The sequence below is a fragment of the Symphalangus syndactylus genome, chromosome 6 (genome assembly GCF_028878055.3).
Source record: "Symphalangus syndactylus isolate Jambi chromosome 6, NHGRI_mSymSyn1-v2.1_pri, whole genome shotgun sequence".
NCBI classification, from domain to species: domain Eukaryota; kingdom Metazoa; phylum Chordata; class Mammalia; order Primates; family Hylobatidae; genus Symphalangus; species Symphalangus syndactylus.
The window spans coordinates 10,086,934-10,101,310 of NC_072428.2; the positions used below are offsets into that span (position 1 = coordinate 10,086,934).

The 14,377-nt window shown below is 53.5% G+C and overlaps 1 protein-coding gene across 2 annotated transcripts in view; it reads left to right on the plus strand.

Moving 5' to 3' along the window:
• ARHGAP1 (Rho GTPase activating protein 1) overlaps positions 1 to 13,845 on the plus strand; it is a 24,814-nt gene extending 10,969 nt beyond the window's left edge. The window contains exons 4-13 of one of the 2 annotated variants that reach the window (XM_055281772.2): positions 2,426 to 2,513; positions 8,741 to 8,872; positions 9,547 to 9,633; positions 9,816 to 9,914; positions 10,182 to 10,289; positions 10,365 to 10,441; positions 10,646 to 10,723; positions 11,152 to 11,280; positions 11,461 to 11,564; positions 11,704 to 13,845. In XM_055281772.2, coding sequence (XP_055137747.2) covers positions 2,426 to 2,513; positions 8,741 to 8,872; positions 9,547 to 9,633; positions 9,816 to 9,914; positions 10,182 to 10,289; positions 10,365 to 10,441; positions 10,646 to 10,723; positions 11,152 to 11,280; positions 11,461 to 11,564; positions 11,704 to 11,892 — 1,091 coding nt within the window. In that variant the 3' untranslated portion in view covers positions 11,893 to 13,845. Of the gene's footprint in view, positions 1 to 2,425; positions 2,514 to 8,740; positions 8,873 to 9,546; positions 9,634 to 9,815; positions 9,915 to 10,181; positions 10,290 to 10,350; positions 10,442 to 10,645; positions 10,724 to 11,096; positions 11,281 to 11,460; positions 11,565 to 11,703 lie in introns of both variants that reach the window. The other variant, XM_063640947.1, reaches the window with a different exon arrangement.
• The last annotated feature ends 532 nt before the right edge of the window (positions 13,846 to 14,377 follow it).

The following is a 14,377-nucleotide window of genomic DNA, read 5'->3' on the forward strand; positions in this document are numbered from 1 at the left end:
GGTTTCTGAAGCTCCAGACTGTAGTGAGACTGGGCTTAACAGTCTAACCCTTTGTCCCTGGCCCCTGCCAGTCTGCTTTTCCTTCCACTGTCAGAGCCAGTGGGAAGTGAATCAGAGCAGGCACATAGCCCCAGAGCCACCCCCAGCTGTCCTCCGGGATCTCAGCACCTCAGGATCTAGGCTAGGGTATGAAAGAGAGCAGGTACCACCTGGTCCTTCGAAACAGACCTGCCGGGATGGAGCTGCACCTCCTCTGCGGACAGGCTGGTAGAGGGTTCTCTGCTTGCAAATCTGGAGACGTTCTGTCCTGAGCTTTGGGAAACTCACTGTCTGAAGCAGTCCGACCCATAACCAGAGCATAATCAAGAACAAACGCAGAGGCCAGACACTGTGGCTCATGCCTACAATCGCAATACTTTGGGAGGCTGAGGCGAGCAGATCACCTGAGGTCGGGAGTTGGAGACCAGCCTGGCTAACATGGTGAAATCCTGTCTCTATTAAAATACAAAAATTAAGGCTGGGCATTGTGGCTCACACCTGTAATCAGCATTTTGGGAGGCTGAGGCGTGCAGATCACCTGAGGTCGGGAGTTCAAGACCAGCCTGACAAACATGGTGAAACCCCGTCTCTACTAAAAATACAAAAATTAGCTGGGTGTGGTGGGGTATGCCTGTAATCCTAGCTACTCAGGATGCTGGGGCAGGAGAATCGCTTGAACCCGGGATGCAGAGGTTGCAGTGAGCCGAGATCGCGCCATTGCACTCCAGCCTGGGTAACGAGCAAAACTCCATCTCAAAAAAAAAAAAAAAATTAGCCTGGTGTGCTGGCACCTGCCTGTAGTCCCTGCTACTTGGGAGGCTGAGGCAGGAGAATCTCTTGAACTCAGGAGGTGGTGGTTGCAGTGAGCCCAGATCACTCCACAGCACTCCAGCCTGGATGATAAAGACTACATCTTAAAAAAAAAAAAAAAAAAAGAAAGAAAAAGAAAAAAGAACAAACACAGAAATATAGCTAGAACCAGACATCCCATAGTTTCATGGTGACCTGTGATTTTGTGCAGGCTACCAAAACATATTGAATACCTGCCACGCGCCCAACACTGGACCAGCACTGGAGACTGCAGGGGCCGTGGTACGCAACTGTAATCCCAGCTACTGGAAAGCTGAGGCAGGACTTCAAGACTAGCCTGGGCAACATAGCAAGATCCTGTCTCAAAAAATTGTTTTTAATTAAGCAGCTGGGATGGCATGTGCCTGTAGTCCTGGCTACTCAGGACATGGGAGGCTAAAGCAGGAGGAGTGTTTGAGCCCAGGAGTTCAAGGCTGCAGTGAGCTACAATTGTGCCACTGCACTCCAGCCTGGGCGACAGAGCGAGACCCTGTCTCTTAAAAAAAAAAAAAAAAAAATCACAGCTTGCCAGGAGTAAAAAAAGAAAAAGAACAAACAAAGACAATGAGACACAGCCTCTGTCTTTGAGCTGCACACAAGCCTGTCAGGGAGACAGGTACATAAACAATTCTACAGGAGAGCGAAGGGTCAGGACAGTGATGGCTGACGGTTTATGCTGGGAGCCATAAAAGGGGCGGCTAACCTGTCTGGGGAAAGGGGGCAAGGACACGGGTTTCCAGGAGGTGATTATGCCTGCATTGAGTCTTAAGGGTTGGTGGGGGCCCTAGAATATCTTAATGAGAAAGGATAGAATGCTTAGAAACCTACAGAAGTCAATCAGAGCCAGCGTCATCCATAATTCTAGTAATAAGCTGGGTGCAGTGGTGCACACCTGTAGCCTCAGCTACTTGGGAAGCTGAGGTGAGAGGATCACCTGAAGCCAGGAGTTCAAGAACAGCCTGGGCAACACATTGAGACCTCCACCTCTTTTCTTTAATTTTGGTTTGTTTTTTTTTTTTTTTTTTTTTTTTTTTGAGACAAGAGTCTCGCTCTATCACCCAGGCTGGAGTGCAGTGGCACGATCTTGGCTCACTGCAAGCTCCACCTCCTGGGTTCACGCCATTCTCCTGCCTCAGCCTCTCCGAGTAGCTGGGACTACAGGCGCCCGCCACCACGCCCGGCTAATTTTTTTGTATTTTTAGTAGAGACGGGGTTTCACCGTGGTCTCGATCTCCTGACCTCGTGATCCGCCCGCCTCGGCCTCCCAAAGTGCTGGGATTACAGGCGTGAGCCAGCGCGCCCAGCCCACTTTTTTTTTTTTTTTAATACCCCAGCTCAGTAGCCCTGAAAGCAAGCTGTCCCTCTCTTCAGTGGCACACCCTTGCGTGCAGGAGGCTGCCCGGAGGTCTGTCTGCATGGGCACTCTGGCCCCTGTGGTAACTGGCTCAGATCAGCAGGCCTGGCCCCTTTAAGTTCCTCACCCCACTTCTTTTGGTTCCCCTTCAACCCACTGCGCTCCATCTTTCTCCACACCTAGGAGATGACAAGTATGGGCGGAAGATCATTGTGTTTAGTGCCTGCCGAATGCCTCCCAGCCACCAGCTCGACCACAGCAAGCTCCTGGGGTGAGTACCTGCCGGGAAGTGCGTTGGAGCTTTGCCCAGATCCCCATTGTAGCCTAATGCCACGTTCTTCACTGTCCCTCCCTGCCTGTGTGTGCTAGGCCACCTGCCTTAATGCCTCCCCTCTTCTCATGAAGGAGCTGGTTTATATTTAGGGGAGAGCACTGGACGAGGAGTCAGACCTAGTTTCTAGTTATTGAAGCTGGATGACCTTGGTAAGCATCTTTAAGCCTCGCTTTCCTTACCTTTCAAAAGGGATAATAATATAGGCCTCTTTCCTTGTAGGAGTGAGAAACAGCACATGAAAAGGAAGGACTTTTGTCCAGATGTGAAGATTGACTGTTACAATCCTATGGTGTTTCTGAGATGGTTGCATTTGTTTATCGTTTATAGGACTCATTAGTGTTGTCTTATTTTGTGCCTTTGGTGTCAGTGGTTTCTGTACCGATGTGGGTTCTGGGAGCCAAACATATGTAATAGCTCTGGCCGGTCCAGACACGTCCTGATTCATGTCTGAAGGCTGGTTGAATGCCGAGGCTTGAAAGACCCATTTATGGTTGAGCCAGCTCTGGGCCCACAGGTGAGCAAACTCACCTCCTGCTGCTGTCCTCGGGGTGTGCAGTAGAGTGAGACCATCTTGCCCTTCTTTCTGTTTTCTTGGCAAATTTTAGAAAGATGCACTTTTTTCCTGACCAGTTTGAAGCACTCTCTGAAATGTAAAATCCTGGCACTGTCCCAAGCAGCTATTTGAGATCCTGAATGGTTGCCTGCGAGCAGGAGGAGGTGTGGACCTAGGGACAGACCCAGAGGGCAGCGGCAGAAGGGGAAGGGCCTGAATTTGGAGTCTCAGCCAGTCCTGGCAAGCCAGGGCCACAGGCTGAGTCTTCCAGCGCCATCTAAGAGTTCTATCTCTCTGGCCTTCTGAACCCTCTTCCCACTGCTCTTCAGACAAGGCAGGCAGAGCCTTGTCCAAGCCCGCCACGCGGCCCAGCCAGAATGGGCAAGAGCTTGGCCTGGGGCTGGTGGGGGCACATGGCCTTTTCTCTAGTTCTTTCTGTGTCTGATGTGCCAGGTGACAGCCTCCTGCCCAGATAAAAAGTGAAGTGGGAGGAAGTCGGTGGACAGGGGTGGAAAGCACCTGGTTTTCAGGAGACAGCTTGCTGGGGAAGGCCACACCTACCCCGGGGCGTCCTTGGCTTCAGGAAGTCCTCGACATCAGCTGCTGCTTGTCCTCCATCACTTCCGTCCTGGTCACAGTCCCTGCTGAGGGCAGCCGGGTGCTTCCATCATGAAGCACTTTGTCCCATTTTCAGTCAGATTATCTCAGATATGGCTCTTCCCAGCTGTCCACTCAGATCCTGGAGGTTGAAATAGAAAGTGCCTGAAGCAGCTGGACGCAGTGGCTCACGCCTGTCATCCCAGCACTTTGGGAGGCCGAGGCGGGTGGATCATGAGGTCAGGAGATCGAGACCATCCTGGCTAACATGGTGAAACCCCGTCTCTGCTAAAAATACAAAAAAAAAAAAAGATTAGCCGGGCGTGGTGGCGGGGCCTGTAGTCCCAGCTACTCAGGAGGCTAAGGCAGGAGAATGGCATGAACCCAGGAGGCAGAGCTTGCAGTGAGCCGAGACTGAATAACTGCACTCCAGCCTGGGCGACAGAGTGAGACTCCGTCTCAAAAAAAAAAAAAAAAAGAAAGTGCCTGAAGCTTGGAATGAAATTCAGAAGACACATTGAACTTCAGCTCTGCACCTCTTGCTAGCTGCATGCCTTGGGTCAGGTCTTTTCCAAGCCCTGTAAAAATGAGACTTGTGGCTGGGCGCCCAGTGGCTCACGCCTGTAATCCCAGCACTTTGGGAGGCCAAGGTGGGTAGATCACAAGATCAGCAGTTTGAGACCAGCCTGACCAACATGACCCTGTCTCTACTAAAAATAAAAAAATTAGCCAGGCGTGGTGGCGCGTGCCTGTAATCCCAGCTACTCAAGATAATCCCAGCTACTCAAGAGACTGAGGCAGGAGAATTGCTTGAACCTGGGAGGAGGAGATTGCAGGGAGCCCAGATCGTGCCGTTTCACTGCAGCCTGGGTGACAGAGCGAGACTCCATCTCAAAAAAAAAAAAAAAAAAGTCCGGGTACGGTGGCTCACGCCTCTAATCCCAGCACTTTGGGAGGCCAAGGCGAGTGGATTATGAGGTCAGGAGATTGAGACCATCCTGGCCAACATGGTGAAACCTCATCTCTACTAAAAACACAAAAATTATCTGGGCATGGTGGCGTGCGCCGGTAGTCCCAGCTACTCAGGAGGCTGAGGCAAGAGAATTGCTTGAACCCGGGAGGTAGAGGTTGCAGTCAGCCGAGATCGCGCCACTGCACTCCAGCCTGGGCGACAGAGCAAGACTCTGTCTAAAAAAAAAAAAAAAAGAGAGAGAGACTTGTGCCCACCTCCCAGGGCTATTGTGGGCATTAGATAAGAACATACGACCTGGCGCGGTGGCTCACGCCTGTAATCTCAGCACTTTGGGAGGCAAAGGTGGGTGGATCACGAGGTCAGGAGTTCAACACCAGCCTGACCAACATGGCAAAACCCTGTCTCTACTAAAAATACAAAATTAGCCATGTGTAGTGGCGTGCGCCCGTAATCCCAGCTACTTAGGAGGCTGAGGCAGGAGAATCACCCGAACCCAGGAGGTGGAGGTTGCAGTGCGCCAAGATCATGCCATTGCACTCCACCCTGGGCAACAAGAGTGAAACTCTGTCTCAAAAAAAAAAAAAAGAATATACATGAAATCCATTGTGTATATTTTAAAAGTATTATAATTTAGAGTTTAGAAAAATATACGTAGCTATAAATAAAAACATATATAGACAACTGTAAAAAAAAAAAAAGGTCTCCTACACACCCACCACCTAGAGAGAAAGTTACTGTTAATATTTTTGTGTAGTCATTTCCTGTTTTTTCTATAATGTATATGGAACTCTATAGTCAGTTTGGTGTCTTTTTTTTTTTTTTTTTTTTTTGAGACCGAGCCTTGCTCTGTCACCCAGGCTGGAGTGCAATGGCACGTTGTTGGCTCACTGCAACCTCCACCTCCTGAGTTCAAGCGATTCCCCTGCCTCAGCCTCCTGAGTAGCTGGGATTACAGGCGTGCACCACCACACTCAGCTACTTTTTGTATTTTTAGTAGAGAGAGGGTTTCATCATGTTGGCCAGGCTGGTCTTGAACTCCCGAACTCTGGTGATCTGCCCGTCTCTGCCTCCCAAATTGCTGGAATTACAGGCGTGAGGCACCACACCCAGCCTGGTTTTGTATCTTACATAACATTTTTTTCTGAGCATTAAATATTCTTCAAAGATATCTTCTAAAAAACATTTTATGGACATCTAATATGCTGACAGAAAAGTGAATAAAATATAAGTGCAGTGTGTGAATTTTCAAAAACTGAACACATCTCTGTCACTCACACCCTACAAAGGGCATAACCACTGTTCTGACATCTGACTTCACAGATTCATTCTGTCTGCAGAAATGTCCTGTAAGCTAGTCTATTTATGGTTGTCACGTGGCTGATTTAACCAATTCCCTGCTGTTGCAGTTAGCTTGCCACTAGATTTTTTTTCCCCCATCATAAAATGGGCCATGAGGAACAGCCTTCTACAAAAATGTTTCGTTCATCTCAGATTATTTCCATAGGACAAACTCCTAGACATATTTTTACAGGGTCAGAGAATATGAGCATTTTATAGCTTCTGATAAACATCACTTTATTTCCCTACAAAAGGCCGTAACCTCCATCAGTGGATGAGAGTGTCTGTTTTCACTACAATCTTTGCTATTTTTGATGCAATCTCTTTATGCGACAGCTCTTTGTAAACTGCGGTGCCCAGTGTGGAGAAGGGGTAAATGACCATGTACTGGGGATCCCAGCATCAGCCACCCCATGCCTGCCTGTGCTGGCCCAGCCTGGCACCCACGGGCCAGTCTTGAGCATACTCTCTCTGGGTTAGGTCAAGCTCTGGCCACTTCACCAGGCTTCTCTCCTTCCCTGCCTCCCCTTGGAAGTCCTTGGCATTCTGCCTGCCCAGCCTCCCAGCCTCCCAGCCTGGAGTAGTTTCCCTGTGGGAGCCTAGGAGCTGTTTGGCCAACTAGAAAGAGGGCTCTATGGCCGGGCGCGGTGGCTCACGCCTGTAATCCCAGCACTTTGGGAGGCCGAGGTGGGCGGATCACCTGAAGTTGGGAGTTGGAGACCAGCCTGACCAACATGGAGAAACCCCGTCTCTACTGAAAATACAAAATTAGCCAGGCGTGGTGGCGCATGCCTATAATTCCAACTACTTGGGAGGCTGAGGCAGGAGAATCACTTGAATCTGGGAGGCAGAGGTTTCAGTGAGCTGAGATCATGCCACTGCACTCCAGCCTGGGCAACAAGAGCAAAACTCCATCTCAAAAAAAAAAAAAGGGAGAGGGCTTTACACACACTCCCCTCCCTTTCCCCAGTTCTTGTTCGTTCCATCCATAACTCTCAGTGTGCTCAACACCAGGTGTGTGTATGTTTGTGCTGAGCTGGTAGGTAGCGTGTCATGAGCATAATAGGGAACCAGAGGAGTTGGGGCTCTTTGGTCCACTAAAGGCCCAGTGACTGGAGCAGGTGACTCTCTGGCCACCCCATCCCCTCTCATGGGCACAGTGTTTTACCGCTGGCGCTGGAGTTTGTGTGTAAAAGGCAAAGTTGTCCCGTGGTCAAGAATGCAGGCGTTTGGCCAGGTGCAGTTACTCATGCCTGTAATCCCCCTGCACTTTGGGAGGCTGAGGTGGGAGGATTGCTTGAGGCCAGGAACTCAAGACCAGCCTGGGCAACATAGTGAGACCTGTCTCTACAAAATAAAAAATAGAAAAAAGAGCCGGGTGTGGTGGCTCACACCTGTGGTTCCTGCTACTCAGGAGGCTGAGGCAGGAGGATAGCTTAAGCCTGGGAGGTCAAGGCTGTGGTGAGCTGTGATCGTGCCACTGTGCCCCAGCCTGGGTGACAGTAAGACCCTGTCTCGAAAAACAAAAAGGCTTTGGCGTTAGACACTTCACTTCCAGGATCTACCACAAGCTGTGTGACCTTGGATCAGCACTTAACCTCTCTGGTCATTGCCTTCATTTGTAGGATGGGGATTACATCAGCCTCAGTTATAAGCAAGGTATGAGCTAATGTATGTGAAGTGCTTGGTAGACACTAAAAGCTTAATATTGAGAAATGGTGACTGTCATCATTATTATTGATTCAGAGAAATCCCTGATTCAGGGGAAACATCATTCCCCTTTTCACTGCAGGCCTAGGCGGGCCCGGGTTAGGCTCCTGGTCTCCTGACATCTAGTTCCTGCTCAAGAGTGAGAACTGTTATTATTATTACTATGATTGAGACCAAGTTTCACTCTTGTTGCCCAGGCTGGAGTACAGTGCCACAATCTCTGCTCACTGAAACCTCTGCCTCCTGGGTTCAAGCGATTCTCCTGCCTCAGCCTCCCGAGTAGCTGGGATTACAGGTGTGCACCACCATGCTCAGCTAATGTTTTTTGTTTTTTTGCTTTTTTTTTTTTGAGACGGAGTCTCGCTCTGTCCCCCAGGCTGGAGTGCAGTGGCGGGATCTCGGCTCACTGCAAGCTCCGCCTCCCGGGTTCATGCCATTCTCCTGCCTCAGCCTCCCGAGTAGCTGGGACTACAGGCGCCTGCCACGACACCCGGCTAATTTTTTGTATTTTTAGTAGAGATGGGGTTTCACCGTGTTAGCCAGGATGGTCTCGATCTCCTGATCTCGTGATCCGCCCGCCTCGGCCTCCCAAAGTGCTGGGATTACAGGCGTGAGCCACTGCGCCTGGCCGTGCTCGGCTAATTTTTGCATTTTTAGTAGAGATGGGGTTTCACCGTGTTGGCCAGACTGGTCTTGAACTCCTGACCTCAGGTGATCCACCCGCCTTGGCCTCCCAAAGTGTTGGGATTAAAGGCATGAGCCACCACGCCCGGCCGAGAGCTGTTATTACTATTCTCATTCCTCCACCCAGCCTCTACCCTAGGCCTCCTCCACAGGAACCTGGTGACTGATTATGAGCCAGAACAGACTGTGCTAGGGAGGGCCCGTGGGGAAGGGGCTGTGACATGGCGGGAGACTCCTGGGGCTGCTTTCTGTCTTCGTGGGGCTGCCCCTGTGCACAGGGCAGGCCTGAGCAGGGCTTTTCCCTGGAAGGTACCTGAAGCACACCCTGGACCAGTACGTGGAGAACGACTACACGCTGCTGTATCTGCACCATGGCCTGACCAGCGACAACAAGCCCTCCCTCAGCTGGCTCCGCGATGCCTACCGGGAGTTTGACCGCAAGTGGGTTGGGGCATGGGGCCTGCACAGTCAGATCCAGAGGCAGCGGCTCTGCCAGCTTCTGGGCTGCCCTCCACTTGGGCAGAAACTTATTCCAAGGCAGGGGGTGGCGGGGGCTGCCGTCTACGTCAATGTAAAGGATCTGCAGTCAGATCACCCTGGGCTTAAAGCCAGTTTCTCAGCTTATTCGCACTCTGACCTCTTGTTTTACTTAACCTCTTTGACCCTCCTGTTTTCTAATCTGTCAAATGGGGCAGTGATGGCCCTTACCTCGCATGCTGGCCGTGCGTGTTCAAATCAGAAAGTATGCACTGAGGCTGGGTGCGGTGGCTCACACCTGTAATCCCAGCACTTTGGGAAGCTGAGGTGGACGGATCACTTGAGGTCAGGAGTTTGAGACCAGCCTGGCCAACATGGTGAAACCCCGTCTCTACTAAAAATACAAAAATTAGCTAGGTGTGGTGGTGGGTGCCTGTAATCCCAGCTACTCAGGAGGCTGAGGCAGGAGAATAGCTTGAATCCGGGAGGTGGAGGCTACAGTGAGCTGAGATCACACTCCAGCCTGGGTGAAGGAGACTCTGTCTCAAAAAAAAAAAAAAAAAAAGTATGCACTGGGACCCTAGCGTGGCACCTGTCCCACCACGCCTGCTCCTGAGTTGTCCCTTCTGCCTCTGCAGGTACAAGAAGAACATCAAGGCCTTGTACATCGTGCATCCGACCATGTTCATCAAAACCCTGCTCATCCTCTTCAAGCCCCTCATCAGGTGAGCAGCCACGGGCAGGGCTGGTGGTCCCGGCTTGCCTGGAACTCTGAAGCTGGGAGGCTGGGCAGCCCGGGGACCACCAGGTACGGCTGGGCTTCAGTCTGAGTTGGGTGGGTGTTGAGGGGAGGGTGGAGGCCACGGGAAGCGGCGCCCACAACCCAGGTCCTTTCTTCCACCAACAGCTTCAAGTTCGGGCAGAAGATCTTCTATGTGAATTACCTGAGCGAGCTGAGCGAGCACGTGAAGCTGGAGCAGCTGGGGATCCCTCGCCAAGTGCTCAAGTGAGGCGGGTGCGGCGGCTGGGGGCTCCTGAAGCTGGGGTAATGAGGACGTGTGTCCTGATTCAGAGACCGCGTGGGGCTTAAGCAGAGCAAGCCCGTGTCCCGACCTCTCCCAGGTCTTTGTTTTCTGCTGTGGAAAGCAGAGTTGTTACAGAGATCGCATGAGATGATCCTCCTGACCCCGCGCGGTCGATGCTCGATTGAATTGGCAGAGTGACTCCAGAGCCAGGCAGGGCCTGCCTGACTCACCTCCCTCTACTCCTGCAGATATGACGACTTCCTCAAATCCACACAGAAGAGCCCCGCGACAGCCCCCAAGCCCATGCCCCCACGGCCCCCCCTGCCCAACCAGCAGTTTGGAGTCTCGCTGCAGCAGTAAGTGTGAAAGGTGGCCGGGCTGCGGGGGGCGGGAAGGGCTGCAGGCCCGGCTCACCAGCCTTGTTCCTGCAGCCTCCAGGAGAAGAATCCAGAGCAGGAGCCCATTCCCATCGTGCTCAGGGAGACTGTTGCCTACTTACAGGCCCACGGTGAGTGCTGGGCCTGCCTCCTCACCAGCCGGGTCTCCCGGCTCTCTTCAGGAAGCTGGGGAAGCTGCTGGGCAGGGCAGAGGGAGGTCCTGCAAGCCTCAACGCCCCCACCCAGCCCTGCCTAGAACCCCAAGACAGAGAAGGGGCAGGGAATCCAGCCGGTGCCCAGCGCTTGGAGGCTCACCAGACCCTACTATTTCCCAGCTCTCACCACCGAGGGCATCTTCCGGAGGTCGGCCAATACCCAAGTGGTCCGGGAAGTGCAGCAGAAGTACAACATGGGTGAGCAGCCCTGGGCTGTGGCAGGGCCATATGTGTGTGACTGGTACGGGGCTTCTCTGCCCTCTGCTGCCCTGTAAATGAGGGTCTCAGAGTCTCTTCCTGCTGGAGGTTTCCGTGGCACTTGGTGTCACATAAGTCCCACTTCTGCCAGGCCTGCTGCCTCATCGGTCGGGCTCCCGGGTCCTGGATATAGGCACATTCAGAGGCAAGGAGTAACGGTGGGGTGTGTCAGGCCCCACTTCCCCAGATGGCCGGAACCTGTGTTCTCTGGTCACAGAGGAAGAGGGAGGCAGGTGTCAGAGGGCGCACCTGGGAGGAGGGGCTTATGCAGGGTCCAGGGGCAGTCAGGCAGTGCGGCCTGCGTTGTCTGCAGATGGGTGCTGCCCTTCAGGCTGTGCCGAGCTTCTCTCACGCTGCCCCCACCCCAGGGCTGCCTGTGGACTTCGACCAGTACAATGAGCTGCACCTGCCAGCGGTCATCCTCAAGACCTTCCTCCGGGAGCTTCCTGAGCCCCTGCTCACCTTTGACCTCTACCCCCATGTGGTGGGCTTCCTCAGTGAGTCCCCCTCTGTTCTGTTGGGCCTGGGGCTGGACTTGGGGCAGGTGCGCTGCAGGCTTTCGGGCCTAGGCGCCTCCCAGGGAAGACTGCTAGGGGGTCTCCCCTCTAGCCTGCGTCAGAGTGTCCTGAACCAGCCCAGCCCAGGGCCCCTATAACCCGGGCCTCCTTTCCTCATAGGCATTGATGAAAGCCAGAGGGTGCCAGAGACGCTGCGGGTCCTCCAGACACTGCCCGAGGAGAACTACCAGGTGCTTCGTTTCCTGACTGCTTTCCTGGTGCAGGTGAGACCCTGGACTTGGCCTCTGGGGTGAAGGGAGGGGGAAGGAGGAGCTGCCGCCTCCTCTGCGCCCTGGTCATGGTTGCTGGGAGTGGGAGGCAGCATCTGTGGCTTCCTGCTGCAGTCCCTGATTCCCTCCACAGATTTCTGCACACAGTGACCAGAACAAGATGACCAACACTAACCTGGCTGTTGTCTTCGGCCCTAACTTGTTGTGGGCCAAGGATGCGGCCATCACCCTCAAGGCCATTAATCCCATCAACACCTTCACCAAGTTCCTTTTGGATCACCAAGGGGAGCTGTTCCCCAGCCCGGACCCCAGGGGGCTCTGAACCTGGCCCCTGCCCCACCAGCCCCTTCTCTGGTAGCCTGGGTTTGGACTCTTCCTCCTGGCATCAGGGGCCATGAAGCCCCCTGGAGAGAGGTGCTGGAGCCGCCCATCAGGCATGCTCTCCCCCACCTCTGTCCAGCCTGCCTCACGGCCCTGGCGGCCTCGCTGTTACCAGAAGACGTTTTTCTTCGCCTTACACTTCTCACTGCCTCTTTGGACACCTGGCTTTTGCTGGGCTCTCCAGAGCTGGGCTTGGCTCTTCCAGCTGGAGAAGGACTGAGCCCCAGTAACCCCTTTCCTGCTTTTTCCTGCCTCTGTTTCCCTGGCAACTGTGGATGAATCAAATGACTGGGCTGGTAGCAGGGGCCAGTCCTCCCCTCTTGATTGCTGGGAATGAGCAGCTGAGCTCCTTGGTGTGGACACCACCCCAAGCTGAGGTGCCTCCGCATCTGGTAGGCTGCCCTGCTTTGCAGAAGTCCCACTGCATGAAGACCTGAGTGCAAGCACCCTTGCTCCTGTACTGCCCTCAGCAGCTCAGTCTGGGAAATTTCCCCTGCTGAGGAGTGACAGGGCTAGAGCCTGTGTCTGCTTTCTGCCTCCTTCTCTTCCACACATCCTGGGTCAGCCTTTCCCGAGTGATACTGCCCCTGGGGTGTCCTAACCCCTTGGTTCTGCAAGGACTGGTAACTTGGATGACAGGGCTCAGAGTCCCAGCATCCACTTGAAACCTCCCTCTCCACCTCCCCGCCCCTGAGAGCTACAGTGTGCGGTGGAGTCAGTGACCGGCCAGGTCAGCCTGTCCCCTCCTGGCTTCCTTTCCCACGCGGGCAGATCATCAGCCTTCAGGTTCTTGTGGACCTGTCTGTTACGGAGTCACACTGGCCTCTGCCCCAGCCAGAGGTGACTCAGTGCCTCAGGATCTGTGTGGCTCCTTCCTCCAGCTGGGGGACTCTTAAAGGGGCTGGGGTAGAGGCTAAGAGTGCCCATAGGAGGGGCAGAGATTGTGCTGATAGATCAGTCCAGATAGGTGGGTTCTAGCAATTTCCCCAGGGGATTAAGGGGCTCTAGGGCCACCTTTTTTTTTTTTTTCTGAGATGGAGTCTGGCTCTGTCACCAGGCTGGAGTGCAGTGGCACGATCTTGGCACACCTCCGCCTTCTGTGTTCAAGTGATTCTCCTGCCTCAGCCTCCTGAGTAGCTGGGACTATAGGTGCATGCCACCATGCCCAGCTAATTTTTGTATTTTTAGTAGAGACAGGGTTTCACCATGTTGGCCAGGATGGTCTCGATCTCCTGACCTCATGATCCACCCACCTCGGCCTCCCAAAGTGCTGGGATTCCAAGCATGAGCCACCGCGCCCGGCCAGCCCTGTTGTCTTTCAAAGAACCTCGACCCCAATGATGGCTGATCTCTCACTCCCACTGTCTCGTAGAATTACACTCCTTCCTGGGGACCCCTCTTCCTGCAGCCTTGTCCTTGGGGAGTACAGGGAAGTACCTGCAGTGACCCTGCCCCCACAACCTTGGCCAAGGAGGACAATTCCAGAGCCCGTACTGTGGGGATCCTCACTGACCAGCCCCGCCCCATCTGTAAGCCAGGCTGGGCCTGGGCATAACTTCGCTGGGCTCTCCCAAGACCATCAGCAGCGCATCCAGCCCCCTGGGGCCTGGGCTGCTGCTGGTTCTTCATCAGTCTCTTGGTCTCTAGCCTCGGCCAGGGCTGCTCCGCTCTCCGCCCTCCTTTGTGTATCAAGTGTCGCTCACAGCCCCATTCACTGGGGAGCCTTTTGGATCTATTTGGTCTTTCTCATGCCCCCCACCGGTCTGTACCCCAGGGAGGGGGCGCTTGTACTGTGAATCCAGTGTTCACATTCACACTTAATGACTTCCTTCGCACCAATCATGTATTTCACCGTTTGCACTTTTTGTATTTCAATAAAAATGGAGATGCAAAACTGCCCATCTGGATGTTGGGGAAATGAGTGGGGTGTGGAAGTTGGAAACTGGATGGGAGGTGTGGTGCAGTGGAGGAAGAGGAACATATGGGGCCTCAGAAGTCCCCTCCCCAGTCCGTCTGCCGCTTCCTCATCTTGTGCACTCGAGTGGTGATGAGGGCAGCTTCCTGACCAGCTTCTAGGCATGGAGGTGTCCACGGCCACCTTCCCGTTGTTTGTACCCCTAGCATTCCAGCGGGCCACCATGTATGTGCTGCATCCTATGACCAGGGCCTCTCCTGTTTCCCAACTGGAAGGTACCAGAAGTTTGAAGGGAACTTAGATTTATCTAAGACAAGCAGGGGGAAGGAAAGTGGTGTGGACTGTGATGGACAATGGTGTGGGATCTGGAGTCACACGAGAGTTTGAGTCCTCGTTCCCTCACGTGCCAGCTCTCACCGCTAACACTCATCGTCACTGGCTCACCACCCCTGTGGTGCTGCTTCATCAGAAGACGGTTCCTTTGAGGATCAGAAATAATGCAGACACCCCA